The sequence below is a fragment of the Chrysemys picta genome, chromosome 10 (assembly GCF_011386835.1).
Source record: "Chrysemys picta bellii isolate R12L10 chromosome 10, ASM1138683v2, whole genome shotgun sequence".
NCBI lineage: Eukaryota > Metazoa > Chordata > Testudines > Emydidae > Chrysemys > Chrysemys picta.
This window is the reverse complement of record NC_088800.1, coordinates 24,120,865-24,138,525: the sequence shown is the minus strand read 5'-3', so window position 1 is coordinate 24,138,525 and position 17,661 is coordinate 24,120,865. Positions and strand designations below refer to the sequence as shown.

At 43.3% G+C, this 17,661-nt stretch overlaps 1 protein-coding gene across 1 annotated transcript; it reads left to right on the top strand.

Moving 5' to 3' along the window:
• Positions 1 to 13,899: 13,899 nt before the first annotated feature.
• Positions 13,900 to 16,749, top strand: LOC135973841 (myb/SANT-like DNA-binding domain-containing protein 2). Its single transcript, XM_065559007.1, has 2 exons — positions 13,900 to 14,750; positions 15,745 to 16,749. The coding sequence occupies exons 1-2, from the start codon at positions 14,174 to 14,176 to the stop codon at positions 15,864 to 15,866; spliced, it is 699 nt and encodes a 232-aa protein (XP_065415079.1). The 5' UTR covers positions 13,900 to 14,173; the 3' UTR covers positions 15,867 to 16,749.
• The last annotated feature ends 912 nt before the right edge of the window (positions 16,750 to 17,661 follow it).

Here is a 17,661-nt window from a genome sequence, read left to right as displayed (position 1 = left end):
ATTAATGAAGATATTGAACAGAACCATACCCAGGACTGATCCCTGCGGTGCCCCATTCGTTATGTCCTTCCAACATGACTGTGAACCACTGATAACTACTCTATGGGAACGTTTTTCCAATCAGTTATGCATCCACATTCTAGTAGCTCCATCTCAGTTGTATTTCCCTAGTTTGTTTGAGGTCATGTGAGACAGTACCAAAAGCCTTACTAAAGTCAAGATATACCACATTTACTGCTTCCTCCTACCCACAAAGCTAGTTACCCTGTCAAAGAAAGCTATTAGGTTGGTTTGACATGATTTGTTCTTGACAAATTCATGCTGACTGTTACTTATCTTATTTTCTAGGTGTCTGCAAATTAATTGCTTAATTATTGGCTCCATTAGCTTTCCAGGTACTGAAGTTAAGATGACTGGTCTGTAATTTCCCTGGTTGTCCTTATTCCACTTTTTATAGATTGGCACTGTGTTTGCCCTTTTCCAGTCCTCTGGAATCTCACCCATCTTCCCTGACTTTTTGAAGATAATAGATAATGGCTCAGATATCTCCTCAGTCAGTTCCTTAAGTATTCTAGGATGTACTTCATCAGGCCCCAGTGACCTGAAGACATCTAACTTGTCTAAGTAATTTTTAACTTGTTCTTTCCCTATTTCAGCCTCTGATCCTACTCATTTTCACTGGCATTCATTAAGTTAGAGTGCCAACTTTCTAATCGCACAAAACCGAACACCTTTGCCCCACCCCTTCTCCGAGGCCCCACCCCGCTCACTCCATCCATTGCTCACTCTCCCCCATCCTCACTCACTCGCTCATTTTCACCAGGCTGGGGAGGATCCCTTTTCGACTGGGTGTTCCAGCTGAAAACCAGACACCTGGCAACCCTTTGGTGAAAACAAACAAAAAAGTCATTTAGCACTTCTGCCATTTCCATATTCTCTGTTATTTCCCCCTCCCATTAGGTAACGAGCCTACCCTGTCCTCGTTCTTCTTTTGCTTCTAATGTATTTGTAGAATGTTTTCTTGTTACCCTTTATGTCTCTAGCTAATTTAATATAATTTTGTGCTCTGGCCTTTCAAATTTTGTCCATACATACTTGTGTTATTTGTTTATATTCATCCTTTGTAATTTGACCCAGTTTCCACTTTTTGTAGGACTCATTTTTGAGTTTCAGATCATTGAAGATCTCCTGGTTAAGCCAGGGTGGTCTGTTGGCATACTTTCTATCTTTCCTATGCAGTGGGATAGTTTGCTCTTCTGCCCTTAATAATGTCTCTCTGAAAAACTGCCAACTTTCTTGAACTGTTTCCCCCCTTAGACTTGCTTCCCATGGGATCTTACCTACCAACTCCCTGAGTTTGCTAAAGTCTGCCTTCTTAAATTCCATTATCTTTATTGTGCTGTTACACCTCCAACCATTCCTTAGAATCATGAGTCGAGTACCAACACTCCGGAACCTACTTCAGCCACTGCATCCTGCTGCTGGTATACCAGCAAAGGTTCCACCATGAGGTACCTCTGCCATGGATTATGCTGACATTAGCAAATCAAATCTCCTAGATGCAGCATAAACCAGAAGAAAATATACTGTCAACTGTGCAGAGAGAGGTAAATATATGAAAGAAATGAAATGCATATAGTTTTGAGGATTTTTAAAAAGAAATGTTCCTTATTTAAAACAGCACATGATTTTTATATTCCAGTGCTGAGTTGTTGTTTTTGTTGTTGTTTTTGTTGTTGTTGTTGTTGATAGCTTTACTCCTCTCCATTTATTATATAGAAGTGGTATTCACTTATTTATATTTAATTTCATAATGAATTGAAGAGATTGATATTAAGCTTTATTCTCCATTATTTTTGGTAAGATTGTCTCTGAGTCTTGAAAGTTTGGAGATCTTTTCAAGAAGAAACTTTGGTCATTTGGGGAAAATCGATTGGGTAAAGCATGCAGATCTACTCCCTAGGAAGTATTTTTGAAGGTGTAACATCTCTGTTGCTTATACTCAGACATACAGATAAACTTATCTGTCTTCTTGATTGCTTGTATTTTCAGTTTAGTGACACCTAGTGGCTAGGAACTGTTCAGCCCTGGAGAAGAGCAATGAATTTTGTCTAGTGAACTTCAAATGTTTATAGATCTTTTTTAATTTTATGTTCCATAATATAGTAGTTATGTTGCACTTTACAAAAAAAAATGGAGGAGGACATGATTTTAACAGTATAAGTCATCTACACACTCCTGACAAACATAATGTTGCCCCAATATTTCTTACAATTTAAAAATTTCAAACTGTATTTCATATTGCCTAACTTCTTAAAATTACTTAACTTACTAAGCAATACAACATGCACTAAAATCATGTAGCTTCTATATTCTCCCCTGCTAACACTCCATCATCTTGTTACAACAGGCAATCATTCTTTAAAAAACATCCAGTCAGATTGCAGAGCTGTTGGTGTGTGGCATGATAACCTTATACCAGTGTTCCCCGTGTGTAAGCCAGACATGTCAAATCCTTATGAATGATTCTTATAAATGAGAAGTTGCAAGTCTTCCTATAAGTGCATGTAGTATTATTCTTGAATAGGACTGAGCTTTACTGTCATGAGAGCTAGCATAAGTGATATCTCAAGACCAGTGATGAATACACGCTGAATTTTTTAGAAGATTGTGACAATGCGGTTCTGGCGGAACCCAACTGAGAGTGCCAACTCAGGACAAATTGCTCAAACAGGGCAGTTACAGCCCACAGCTGGGTTTTTTCCACCTCTAAGGCAAACCAAACCAGCCAGACTAAGAGGACTTCGGTCTCACCTCACTGGCTAACCGCAAGTCTCACAAGCAATCTCCTTAGACACTCCAGTTTCCCAGTATTACCACCAGTGCCACTCGTTATGGGGACAAATGGTTATGAAAACCAATACCCAAGTAAAAGTAAAAGGTTCTCCTGATCCCAAAGGACCAAGCCCCAGACCCAGGTCAATATACAAATCAGATCTTACCCACAAATCATGCTGTTGCCAATCCTTTAGAATCTAAAATCTAAAGGTTTATTCATAAAAGGAAAAAGATAGAGATGAGAGTTAGAATTGGTTAAACGGAATCAATTGCATACAGTAATGGCAAAGTTTTTGGTTCAGGCTTGCAATAGCAATAGAATAAACTGCAGGTTCAAATCATGTCTTTGGAATACATCCCCCGCTGGGATGAGTCCTCAGTCCTTTGTTCAAAGCTTCAGTTTGTAGCAAAGTTCCTCCAGAGGTATGAAGCAGGATTGAAGACCAGATGGAGATGAGGCATCAGCCTTATATAGTCTTTTCCTCTTTGTTCTTACTGTGGAAAATTACAGCAAAATGGAGTCTGGAGTCACATGGGCCAGTCCCTGCATACTTTGCTGAGTCTCAAGGCATATTTGCCTTCTCTCAATGGGTCCATTGTATAGCTGATGGTCCTTAATGGGCCATCAAGCAGGCTAGGCAGAGCTAATCTCAGTTTGTCTGGGATGTCACCCAGAAGCATAGCATAAGTTTGCCATACAGACAGTATGGAGCCAATATTCATAACTTCAACTACAAAACTGATATACACATATAGACAGCATAATCATAACCAGTAAACCATAACCTTGTCTTAGACACCCCATTTGACCCCCTTTATACAAGATCTGGGTGCCACTACAGGACCTGGGTTGCAACAATGATCTATATGGTCATTATATCTATATCTATATCTATATCAATAACGTCACAAAGATTATGGGGGAAAGAGGCAAAGGGAAAGGATTTATAACAACTGTAGCCTTATTTGGGGCCTGATTTTGCAACTGTTATTCACTATGAGTTTCAAATCGTATAAATCTTTCGCCTTTTACTTGTGCAAATAGTCCTATAGTCGTCAGTGGAACGATTGACATGAGTGAAAAATACTCATGAGATAACAAAAACATGTTAATGACAAGAGACTGGAGTGAAATCCTGGCCCCATTCAAGTTGATGGGAGTTTGGCCATTAATTTCAGTGGGACCAGGGTTTCACCCCTGGAGCAGAAAGCTCAGTTAGTGAATTCTGCAAGGGGTGGCATGTGTGTCAGATAGTTGAAGGCCTGGTTACACTTCTACCAGCAGACCAAACTCCCTTGGGGTTATGCAGCCTAGGCAGATAGAATACTGGTAGCCATTGTCCCTCCCTAATACTTCCTTCTGCCCTGCTCCTGTGGAGAATGAGGGATTGGGAGAAATCTCTTCTCCCATTAGCAGAACAGGAAGAATTTTGGTTTCTGAGATAATGGCAGCTAAAATAGCTTTTTGATATCAACTTAGCTAATAATAGATAATAAAGATTTTTAGCCAAATTCAGTGTTTCAAAAAGAGTCCTGAAGATCTTAGCATTTCTCATATATTAAACAGTGCTTTAAACAAAGGTATTGGAAGTATAATCTCAAATATTCATTTGTATTATGCCCTTCTTGGTTCCCATGTGTAGTTTCGCTGCTGCCAACAGGAGTTGCCTGCAGGGTTCAATGATGTGGTGGACAAGATAAAGTTCACATATTAAATGGAATGATCACGTAATGTCCAGAATAGAGGATATATTGAAGGGCATTATAGAAAAACACTTAAAACACTTAGTCCATCATATGGATGCTCTAACCCTGCTAAGGGGACTCAGATCTCCCAATAAGCAAATGAGAACTATTTGTGTTCTTGTCTTCTTGTCCAGAAGAATCTTTTCTTGCAGGTGGGAGGTGAGGGTGGAGGAGATAATTGAGGTTTACCTACATTCTTATTTTGGGCCCTGTTCTGCCACTTTTATTCACGTGGAGCAGTGTTACTGAAATCAGTAGCATCGTTGAAAGCAATCCATTCAGAAAGTCAAATTCAGGAGTGATGGTTGAATGCATAAGGATACTCCCCAAAACCAGGGGAAATGCAGTTTGAAACATAGCATAGGTGAAATGAATGCTCTGGAAAGAAACTTGTATTGAGTCTCACATATATCTGTTGGACTACTTGTGGAGTAAGGTATTCCATATGAGTGAGGGCAGCAGAATCTGACCCTAATAAAACACAATACAGTGTAAAATGATTATGCAAATCCCAGGTTATACAAAACATGTTTCTGTTTCCCAAATCATTAAAAATAGTTACACCTGTGTAGGATTGACAACTGGAACTTATATACAGAATTTTTATGGAAATCAAAATTTGTCATGATGTTTGTGACGGGTTATCCCCCCACATCAGGGTGCCACTTGATGTACTGGAGTCCCACTGAGCTTGCCTATTCTACCAGCCTGGGCTCCCTCACCCTGTCCTTCTGGGCCAGGCCCTCAAGCCTCCTGTAGCACACACACACACACACACACACACACACACAGGTAGGGCAACACCCAGCTACAAAAAGACACAGACACTGAGATCAGCTGTGTGTGGGAAGACTCAGCTCGGGGATTGCCCAGTACTCAAGTGCATACCCCCCCTGGAGTGTAAGCCCAAAATTGTATTGTCTTGCGCTGCACATAAATCTATACAGCGTAAGTTCAGGAAATCTGCCGCCTCTCTCAATGTGGAAGAAGTTATGCACAGCTTCTTCCTCCCCCCTCCCCAGTTATGAATTACAAAAACTGGTTTTAGAATAAACAAAAAAACAAGTTATTAACTACAAAAGGTAGATTTTAAGTGATTATAAGGGATAGCAAACAGATTAAAGCAGATTATTGAGCAAATAAAACAAACACACAAGCTAGGCTTAATACACTAAAGAAATTGGGTAAAAATAGTAATTTCTCATGCTAAATGTTGTTTTAGGCAGGTTGCAGAATTTCTTGAGGACAAACTGCCCTTGCTAGCAATTTAAAATACCAAGTATATCCTTCATGGGCCAGACACCATTCCTAGCCTGGATTCAGTACTCCCCCCTACACCCTCTTTGTCTTTGTTTCTTAGAGCTTCTCTACACTGGCACTTTGCAGCACTGCAACTTTCTCGCCCAGGGGTGTGAAAAAAAACCCCTCTGAGCGTAGCAAGTTTCAGCACTGTAAAGCGCCAGCGTAGGCAGTGCACCAGCACTGGTAGCCGTGCTCACAGCGCTGGTAGCTACGCCTCTCATGGAGGTGGTTTTATTAGAGTGCTGGGAGAGCTCTCCCCAGCGCTCTGCCACAACTACACAAGCTAGGTTAAAGCACTGTCGCAGCTGTTTCCAGCAGTCATCCTGGTGGGGATTCAGTGAAGAAAGAATCCAGGTTAACTCACTCCCCAGCCTTAAATAGGATTTGCAAAGGGCGGGAATCCTTTGTTTCCCAGTTTGATCCCCACCTCCCCTCAGTGGAAAAACACTAGAAGGCCAAGATGGTGTCCAGTACCAGATAACATGATCACCTGACCCTGCAGTGTCAAAGCAACATCCAAGGAAAATTCTCAGGAAGGGGGAGATTAGCATCTTCAAAGTCCTATTGTTCTCCCTAATGGCCTATCCAGGCTGATTGAATTCCTTCTGGTGGGTGTTCCCCAGGTGCAAAAACAGTTGTAATTGTTACATAGTTCATAGTCCTAACTTTAGATACAAAAATGATACATGCATACAAATAGGATAATAATATTCAGTAAATCATAACCTTTCCAATGATATCTCATGTGACTCATCTTGCCTAAAATACACTTTAGTTATGCCATATTCATATTATAATGATAGTTCTATGAAGAATATGGGGGTGTAGCGTCACAATGTTATTCATTATAAAAATCCTGCTATCTATACTCAAAGCATTTGGCCAGTTGGAGTTCACCTATATTAAGAAGAAATGAAATAGAAAAGAAAAAGGAAGAGAGAGACAGGGAAGATAAAGAGAGGTAAAATAGGAATGAGAAGTGAAAGCCAAGGATGAAGTGGAGATGTTGTAGCAATTAATTTAGCAGTAGGCTCTGGAATCAGACTATTTTGGTCATTTTCACACAACTCCTCCTATTTCAAGGATAATAAACATAAGGAATAAGTTATTTGGCCAGATGAAGTGAGTAAGAAACTGCCACATATCAACAAACAATTTATTTCACCAAGATTTCACCTGATTTCTAGAGACACCTATTTCAAGACCTCAAGGGATTTCTAAGCACATGGCTTCATTTATGAAGACTGAAATGTCTAGAGAAGAAATAGGGGGAAATGTGATTAGGGTAAACATTAAAAAGAACCAGACTTATTTATTCTGGCTGGCTTTATTCTCTGCTCAATCTGAATATGCCACAATGTTATTGCCCTCTTTCGGCCTTACCCTATACCTTGAATACATTGTTGGTGTCCCTAATGATTTCCAATAACCCCCAGGCTAAGGCCCATATTCTGCAATCATTACTCATGCTGAATGAGTATTATTATCCAGTATTACATCTGCCTAGACTGCATAACCCCAAGGGAGTTTGGCCTGCTGGTAGAGGAGTAGCCAGGCCTTCAGCTATCTGACATACATGCCACCCCTTTTGGAATTTACTAACTGAGGGACGCTTTCTGCTCCAGGGGTGAAATCCTGGCCCCACTGAAATTAATGGCCAAACTCCCAACAACTTCAATGGAGCCAGGATTTCATCCCAATCTCTCATCATTAACATGTGGTAGCGATCTCTCCATTCCCACTGCCAGCATGAATCCATCAATGAAAGGCAAGATTACATGCAGCAAGGAAACGGTAGAGGTGGAAATAGAATCCAAATTACCTGACTTCCATCCAATGACCTATTTACTAGATCACACTGATCTAGTTGATATACCTGAAATGGCATCTCCAGTCCTTTAACTTCACAAAACATTGCATGTCCTCATTTCCAAAAAGTCTGTGAGATTCCCTGCAGCAGTGGGGCAACTGCAGGTGCTTGAGACTTTGTTATTTTGTTCAGTTATTCTGATTAGAGCGGTGTGCCTGATACTTTTCAAAAGGTGGTGGATCTTTGGTTTTGACTTTAGGTTTCAGGGAGAGACGAAGTTGGGCATCTGGATAAAAGAAGCTCTGTGGTTCTAAGCTACTGAGAAGTCAGGCCCATCAATCTGTCGAGTCCAAGAAAAATATAAAAGTATAAGACAATCTTCGTGTGCCTCTTGGAACTTTTCAGAGACTGAGTTGGAGGATTTTCCCGAAGTCACCCAAAGAGGCATTACCAGCTGAGAGTAAGAAAAGCAAAGGACATTACTATCAACATATGAAACTTTTTCTGTCCTAATGGCATTTTTATCATTCTTAATTAGTATTATTTAGCTACCTGACAGCAAAATACTTACATGAAAACCTTCAACCGTAAATACATGGAACAAATTTCATATAAGATACAAACATTAACTAGGCAGTATATCATGCTACATTAGCATCATAGAATCAAAGTACTATGTATAGCAAGTAAACCCACATTCTTTATCTGGATGACAATGTATATTCACACAATATTAAATAAACCATGTAAGTATCATTACAACTATGATACAAACTGACAAAAACAAGATCATTCAAACTTAAAAATGACAGTGTGTAATTAATTAACCTATTCTGTTTTCCTAAGTGCAGCTGTACTAAACCAGTGTTCAATCCCACACTCTGTGCTGTGGAAACAGGGTTACAAAAATTTAAATATAGGCCTCTCAGTGGTAAAAAACAAAGCAACTGTCATGCTAAGTCTTAGCCTAATATCGCGGGACCTGTAAAAGCAGGGATCACGTCAAAAGCGGGTAAAAAAACAGCAAAGTAAAGTCACCATGACCCAGCCTTAAAATAGCAATGTTTTAAAAACAAAAGTAAAAAAATACAAAAATGGGCAAAATATAACATAAACAAACTGCAAATGTTTTTAATTAATATATGCCATCAAAATGTATAAATGCTTGTGTAATATTGCTTATACTTTGAAGAAACTGAGGCAAAGATGCTCTCTGTCAGCTGTGTTCTTCCCTTGCAATTCCATGTCCTAAATAAAGCTGTCTGTGATTTTGTTGCTTCCAACCTGAAAGTGAAGTTTATTTCTTCCACAATATTTGGTGCCGTGACTCGGATGGCTACGCCCGGCTGAGGCAGTGACCGCTACTATGGACCGTCTCCCTTCGAACCCCAGGTCCCAACCCAAAGGTAAGAGACCTTTTGAAATCTCTACTGGGGTATCGGAGGAGGACTGACTGTGGGGCCGTCTGTCCCTTTGGGCTCATGCCATGCAAACTTTTGCTTATGCAAGGAGATCAGACACAGAACGGTGTTGGGAAATTGGTTGCTCCATGTAAGGTTAGTTGTATGCGTACGTGGGGCTGGGAAATGTGTGTTGTTGCCCCAGGGTAAGCCAATGTGTGGCTTAGGTCAGACCTATTAAGTTAAGGGGTTGTGGTGATGTCCTCAAAGAAGAACACAGGTTCAGTCCGGACAGAGGGGTTGTGGTGACGCCCTCAGTTAAAACAAAAAAAGAAAAAGAAAAAAAAAAACAATGCATCGTGGTACGAAGAAATAAAGGCCTTGGTGTGTGTGTGTGTGCCAGTGTAAATAAGGGTCACAAGCTCATGACCGGGGATACCTCTAACGCAAGCTCAGTGGCTGCATCTTAGGGGATCGGTAAAAGATCCTGACTAAGGCAGCTCTCTCTGCCTGGCATCGTCTGGCGAGGGGTCTGCCTGGGTCTAGAATTGTGTGACCCCATCTTCCCCCACCCCCTCCTCCCCGCATAAATCACTGACTGATCTGATCACCTTACCGGAAGCAATTAGAGTACGCGACATCGTCTCTCTGAAACTAGCCAACGCCCTTTGCTGAAGGAAGGTGTAGAAGGGTCATGGACATCCTAGATAATCTTTCCTGTGTGAGTGCCCAAAAAGTGGTGTGGTAATTTTAGCTTTATAAGCCGCTGTACTCAGCGGACAGAATAAAGACGTGTCTTAGTTTATGAGCCGCCGCAGTGGACAGGGCACCCCCACACGCTTAAAAAATGGGTGAAAATCAGTCTAAGGACTTGTAAGTACTTCAAAAATTGGAATTTTTACACGCGTAATAATCCATCTAAACAATTCCCACTAAAAGGTACCTTCCATTAAAATGGGATCATACGTCTTAAAGGTGCTCTCTAAGACACAAAGTGTAGAATTTTAAAAGCATCCAAATGCCTCCCTACCCAAATTATTTTTTGTTAACCCCTCGTCTTCTTTACATCCCCAATTAGTTAAGGCTAAAAGGAAAAAAAATAAAAGGTTAATTTAAAAAGGCAGCTTGGTTTCTTCCACAGTGCCTACTGCAATATCCTACTAAAACAAGATGGTTAATGACTGAAGGAGGCCTAGATGAGCTCTGGATTCAAACTGTGGATAACTAGTATTTGAAGAGCTGCATATACGATTGTATTTTGAATTAGTAACCTACTACAAACTGCTTTGTGTCACTATATGTAATTACCAAATTAGGACTGATTAGACAAAGTTGGCCATCTCTAATTTTCATTTCTGAGACATCTTACTGAAATGTATCCTACTCAGAATTGCATCAACATTTCATTTGTGGGGGCACAAAAAGATCAAAGAGGCCTGGCCTCCGCCTGACTGAAAATATGCCCTTAAAAGCTAAGCTATTTTGAATTATAAACAAAATAAATAAATACAAACATACATACAAAGGAGTCTGAAACAACTGATTTCTAGTATTTTTAAAAATGGGTTTCTTCTGTTTTTCATTCCCATTCCTCACTAAAATTGAGATTTTTTTAAAAATCAAAATTTAATTTAATTTCAAAATGGGAAAATGACATGAAAACTTCATTGTGTTTTTTTCTGCTGTTTAAGAATTTTTAAATTCTAAATGTCATCAATTTTTTTGCCCAGTTCTACTCATTTCCAGATCTATGTATTTGTTCTGTAAGGCTACAGCCAGAGAAAACGACTTCTCTAAAAAGAAAGTATGTCCCTGGAGCTGAAATCTTATTTAGCCAGATTTAACCTCAAAGTAAACTGTTAGGGCAAGTTAAGAACCCTTTAAAGAAGGGTGTGGTGTATTACCATGGACAAAATCAGGTCTAAATATAATTCAACTATAACTAACAGCATCCATACTTTAGCTGAGCTAAACAAATAGTTACTAAGGATTCAACTAGATTCTTTATTCAGCTAAACTCACAAAAATGCAACAGTTAAAGCCATCTTATTCCCTTCAACCATTTTCCTGTTGCTCCCTCTAGTGTATTTCAGTATGTATTGTATTTACTTCTCATGAATCTTTACAATTAGAGTAGATACAGTAAAGTCATTATTGTATTTGTTGTTATTCTGGAATTATTCAATGTGCTTGGACTCAAAGGTTATTGCATTATTATCCTCTCCAAAAATCATGATAGCTTGCAACAAGTAAATCCACTAGAAGAAAGAGAGGAAAAGCAATGGGATTCTGTATTGGTAGGCATTTCCTTACTTTAATTCCAGAATGTAACGAGAAAAAAAGACATTTTTCATCCATGTATCCTACCCCAATTTGTGAAATTACATTTATTCTCATAAAAACAGTGATTTAATCAACAGCATCCTTAAATATTCAGAAGTGTATCCGGTGGTATATATGCCTGTAGTTTATCTTTGCAAAACAATAGCTTTATTGACATGAAAATGTGACATATTTCATCAATATTTCATCACATTAGACATATAATAAATCCTCAGTCCTTGACAACTCTGCCCTGATGTAATCTAAGCTAATGCTGTTTTGTTACAGTATGCTGACATCTGTCAACAACATTGTTAACCACTAATTGCTGTTCTTCATCCCAGGAACATGTCCTGATTGCTAATGGAGGCCAGACGAATATTTTACTTTACTAAGAGTTACTTTGTCTCCTGCCCATTTTGGTGAAGGGGGACTCCTTAATTTAAAGGGAAGATAGCATAGGAAATGAATTAATTGATTACAATAATTATGACAAAGAATATGATGAGAATATAGGGGCTGAAATTTAGGTTCAATTAAGTCAACTGAGAGGTGTCTTTCAATTGACTTCTGTGGGCTTTGGATCAGGTCCATAGTGCTTTCCACTTACATAGAACCTTTAATCTGAGGATCTTGTAATATTTTTCAAAGCTACGTATTATTAACCCCAGTTTACAAATAACTAAATTTAGCTAAAGAGAGATTAGGAGCCTAAATTCCTTTGCTCATCTATCTCCTAACTGCTTCCTCAATCCCCTTAATCCAATATTTAGGCTCCAATATCTAGGGCTGTCCTGGGTTAGGTGCTTAACTCAAGGAGAGGGCTCACAGCTGAGAATCCCAAGTGGAGGGAGGTGCCTATGGCCCAGATCCATTTGGCCCAGATCCCCAAAGGTATTTAGATGTCTAACTTGATCTGAGCCAAGATGCCTAAGTTCCTTTGAGGATCAGGCCCCTAATGCATCTCACCTGCTCACAAGTGTGCCAGAATAGGTGGAGTTAGGGGTCTATGGGCCCCATCACTTTCTACTGGCCATAAGGGTGACTGATGAGGGGCGAGGGTGGAGAGCAGCAGGGAAGACACAGGATGGGAGCAGGATCTTGGGGAAAGAGGCGGGGCAGGGACTCACAGGGAAGGGGCAGCACAAGAGCAGGGACTCACGGAGAAGGGGCAGTGCAAGAATGGGGCCTGGGAGGGTGGGGGCTTGGGGAGAAGGGGTGGTGCAGGGGCAGGGCTATGACTTGGGTGCCTGTGACCCCTCCACACACACACTTTTAGGGTGCTTTTGCCACTTCTGGCTACTCACCTTGCTCGCTTCTGAGAATCCCTATCTAGGTACCTAACTCTCCCTATGCATTGTACGGGGAGCCTGGGCACCTAAGTCAAAATTGGGAACTCCAGCTGGGCACCTAGTTTGCAACACCTAAGGGCTTGTCCACAATGGCACTTTACAATGCTGAAATTTTCTCGCTCCCGGATGTGAAAAAACACTCCCCTGAGCGCTGCAAGTTTCAGCACTGTACCGTGCCATTACAGACAGTGCACCAGTCAGTGCTGGTAGCTACACCTCTCGTGGAGATGGGTTTTTTAGAGCTGCGACTATGTAAGCCAGTGTTTCCCAAAGGACGTACTGGCCGCCACTTCCAGCAGCTCCCATTGGCCTGGAGCAGCGAACCGCGGCCAGTGGGAGCCGCGATCAGCCGGACCGGCGGATGTGGCAGGTAAACAAACTGGGCTGACCCGCCAGGGGCTTTCCCTACACAAGCGGCGTCCCAAGTTTGGGAAACACTGACATAAGCCATGGCAGCGCTTTAACGTTGCCAGTGAAGACATGCCCTAAGTCCCCTTTGTGAATCTAGCCCCAAGTGTCTTGCATATGATCATTGTTACTGTGGTGCCAACTGGCAAAAAGCTCACTGTTCTTTACAAGCAACTCCTGTCTCAGACCTGACAAAGTCACTACACTTAATATACCACTTTCATGTTACTTATCCATAAAGGGTAGCATGTGAGGTCTCTACTGAAAGCTTGCAACCGATTGATACTCATAACCATTGTGAGATGTGTGTGTGGGTAATAGTTAAGGAATATTTAAACTGATGGTCTTGTGGTGTTGAAGTGAAGTGAGTTACCAGAGAGTCACATGTCTTAGTGAAGGCCCATTCAAGCAGGAGAGAATTTCACCCCTCCCTGGCTAGCTGATTATGTAATGTATTGCTCAATTGTCTATCTTTGCAGCAACCCAGAAAAGTCAATTGAAAATCATCAAAGGCAAACTATAAACATCAAAACTACTTGGAAGTGAAAAGGAATGAAAGGACATTGAGGGGAGTGCCCTATCTGTGAATAACAACAAGAGACTGAGGCCTGGTCTATACTAGGCGTTTATGTCGAAGTTAGCGCCGTTACATCGAATTAACCCTGCACCCATCCACACTGCGAAGCTATTTAGTTCGACACAGAGGTCTCTTAAATTCGACTTCTGTACTCCTCCCCAACGAGGGGAGTAGCGCTAAATTCGACATGGCCATGTCAAATTAGGCTAGGTGTGGATGGAAATCAACGCTAATAGCTCCAGGAGCTATCCCACAGTGCACCACTCTGTTGACGCTCTGGACAGCAGTCCGAGCTCGGATGCTCTGACCAGCCACACAGGAAAAGCCCCGGGAAAATTTGAATTCCTTTTCCTGTCTGGCCAGTGTGAATCTCATTTCCTGTTTGGACATCGTGGCAAGCTCAGCAGCACTGGCAACGATGCAGAGCTCTCCAGCAGAGATGGCCATGCAATCTCAGAATAGAAAGAGGGCCCCAGTATGGACTGATTGGGAAGTCTTGGATCTGATCGCTGTGTGGGGCGATGAGTCCGTGCTTTCCGAGCTGCGCTCCAAAAGACGGAATGCAAAGATCTACGAGAAGATCTCTAAAGCCATGGCAGAGAGAGGATACAGCCGGGATGCAACGCAGTGCCGCGTGAAAATCAAGGAGCTGAGACAAGGCTACCAGAAGACCAAAGAGGCAAACGGACGCTCCGGATCCCATCCCCAGACATCCCGTTTCTACGAGGCACTGCATTCCATCCTAGGTGCGGCCGCCACCACTACCCCACCACTGACCGTGGACTCTGAGGATGGGATATTGTCCACGGCCGATTCCTCGGACATGTTAGCGGACGGGGAAGATGCGGAAGGAGATGAGGAGGATGAGGCAGTCGACAGCGCTTACAACGCTGATTTCCCCGACAGCCAGGATCTCTTCATCACCCTTACAGAGATCCCCTACCAACCGTCCCCAGCCATTAACCCGGACACAGAATCTGGGGAAGGATCAGCCAGTAAGTGTTTTAAACATCTAAACATTTATTTTTAACAGAACAGGAATATTAAGAATAACAACAATGGGTTTCTCATGATTAGTTTGCCCTAGGCGCTTAACGGTTCAGTCCTGGGCAGTGCAACTATTGAAAAAAAATCTAACAATGTCCGGTTTAGCATGATTGTTCTGCCCAAGCCGCTCTACTGTTTAGTCCCTGCCAGTGCAGCTACAGTAAAATGCGGTCTATATGTCCGGGGATAGAGCAAAAATCCTCCTGGGACATCTCGAGGAAGCTCTCCTGGAGGTAATTGGAAAGCCTTTGCATCAGGTTCCTGGGGAGAGCGGCCTTATTGGGTCCTCCATGGTATGAAACGTTTCCGCGCCAGGAGACAATCAAGTACTCCGGGATCATTGCCCTGCAGAGCATGGCGGCATACGGCCCTGGTCTTTGGAGGCTTTCCCGAAGCATTCTTTCTTTATCAGTGTCTGAGATCCTCATCAGGGTGATGTCGCTCATGGTGACCTGCTTTGAATTAGGTAGGGGAATGTTAGTATTGGGACTGCTTGCCCGTTCCTTTACAGAACAGTAACCGCTGGTTTGCAGCCACGCGGTGGAGGCGGGAGAGGGGCAGCATACAGGGATCTTTCCCTGGGACAGCCGCGAGGGGGTGGGACAGGGGCAGAGTTCCTGCTTGCCGGATTGCTGGCAGCAGGGACTGGCATTGCTTTCAATGTGAAAGGAGGCCAGTGCTACTATTAAAGTTTTAAGCAGCCACAAGTCTACGGCTTACCATGTCTGCCTGCTGCACAAATTCTGGTGTCCTGCCCCGCTTCTCAGATCTGCAGTGCAAGACCCCAGGCACTGAATGCGAAGGCCGAGACTTCGACCTCGTCCTGAGTGCGCATGTGATAGGTGCTGTGCATGGTCTTGTTCACAGAAAAAGACTATGTTCTTTGTTCACAACTACATTTATCTTTCTGAGGAATTTACTCCCTTTTTCCCATTCCCACAGCCACATCTGCGACTGTCTCACAACCTAGCCTGGCATCACACTCCCAGAGGCTAGCGCAGATTAGGCGTAGGAAGAAGAGGACACGGGAGGACATGTTCTCGGAACTTATGGGCTGCTCCTGAGCCCAGGCAGCACAGCAGACCCAGTGGAGGGAGAACTTGTCCCAAATGCACCGATCACACATGGAACGGGAGGAGAGGTGGCGGCAGGAAGACCAGCAGGCGACTCAAATGCTGCTTGGACTAATGAGGGAGCAAACGGACACGCTCCGGCACCTTGTGGATGTTCTGCAGGAACGGAGGCAGGAGGACAGAGCCCCGCTGCAGTCTATCTGTAACCGCCCTCCCCCGCCACCAAGTCCCATACCCCCCTCACCCAAAGTCCAAAGAAGGAGGGGCGGCAGAGTCCGTGCAAACTCTCACTCCATCCCTGCAGACTGCTCTAGTAGTAGAAGGCTCTCATTCCCCAAAATTTGACAAGTCCTTTCCTTCCCGCCTCACACAAGCCCCTGTCCAAGTTTCACCCCCCAGTTTCATGTGTAGTTGCTAATAAAAAATACGTTTCTGTTAATTACTGTTTCCATCATGTTCTTTTGGAGGAGAGTCTGTCTGAAGGGGGGGAAGGGGGTTGGTAATTGGACAGGACAGTCACCTTTAGCAGGGTACATAGGTGGGGGCAGGTCCAGCAGCAGGGCACATACACAGTGCAGTCACTAGTTACCCTGGTCAGTCTGGGAGGTGGTTTTCATGTTCTGTGGTGGGGGGTGGGTTGCTCTGTGACTTTGTGGCGCGGGAGGGCAGTTACAGATCTTATGCAGCGGTCCTTATCCTGGATCACAGAGCCACGCAGCAGGGGATCTGTAACCGTCCTCCCCCTGCCACAAAGTCACATAGCCCCCACATACACACAGTCCCGATCAGGAGGGGTGACAGGCTCCGTTGAAACAACCAGTCCACCACTGCGGAGCCTGTCATTCCTGGAGTTTAGAAGCGTCATTTGCGTCACTACACTACACCCCCTCCCCACCACAGTCTGCTTCCCAGGTTTAAAACATTCCCGCGAAAACAGTAATAAAGAAAACGGTGTTCATGAACAAAGTAGAAGTGATTTTATTTCTAAACGTGTGTTGGAAGGGGGTGAAGGGGGTATGTAACTGGAGAGGATAGTCAACATTAACTGGGTAAAGAAACGGGGGCAGGTTCAGCTTCTCTGTACACAAACTTAAAAGTCACAGGTTACCATGCTCACTCAGGAACCTAGCTTTCAAAGCCTCCCGGATGCACAGCGCGTCCCGCTGAGCTCTTCTAATCACCCGGCTGTCTGGCTGGGCGTAATCAGAAGCCAGGCTATTTGCCTCAACCGCCCACCCCGCCATAAAGGTCTCCCCCTTGCTCTCACAAAGATTGTGGAGCACACAGCAAGCTGCTATAACAATGGGGATATTGGTTTCGCTGAGATCACAGTGAGTCAGTAAGCTTCTCCATCTCCCCTTGAGATGTCCAAAAGCACACTCCACCACCATTCTGCACTTGCTCAGACGGTAGTTGAAGAGTTCTTTTTCAGTGTCCAGGGCGCCAGTATAGGGCTTCATGAGCCAGGGCATTAGCGGGTAGGCTGGGTCCCCGAGGATCACTATAGGCATCTCCACATCCCCAAGAGTTATTTTGTGGTCCGGGAAGTAAATACCTTCCTGCAGCCGTCTAAACAGACCAGAGTTCCTGAAAACGCGAGCGTCATGAACCTTGCCCGGCCATCCGACGTTGATGTTTGTAAAACGTCCCCTATGGTCCACCAGTGCTTGCAGCACCATTGAAAAGTAGCCCTTTCGGTTGATGTACTGGCTGGCCTGGTGGTCTGGTCCCAGGATAGGGATGTGAGTTCCATCTACAGCCCCACCGCAGTTTGGGAATCCCATCG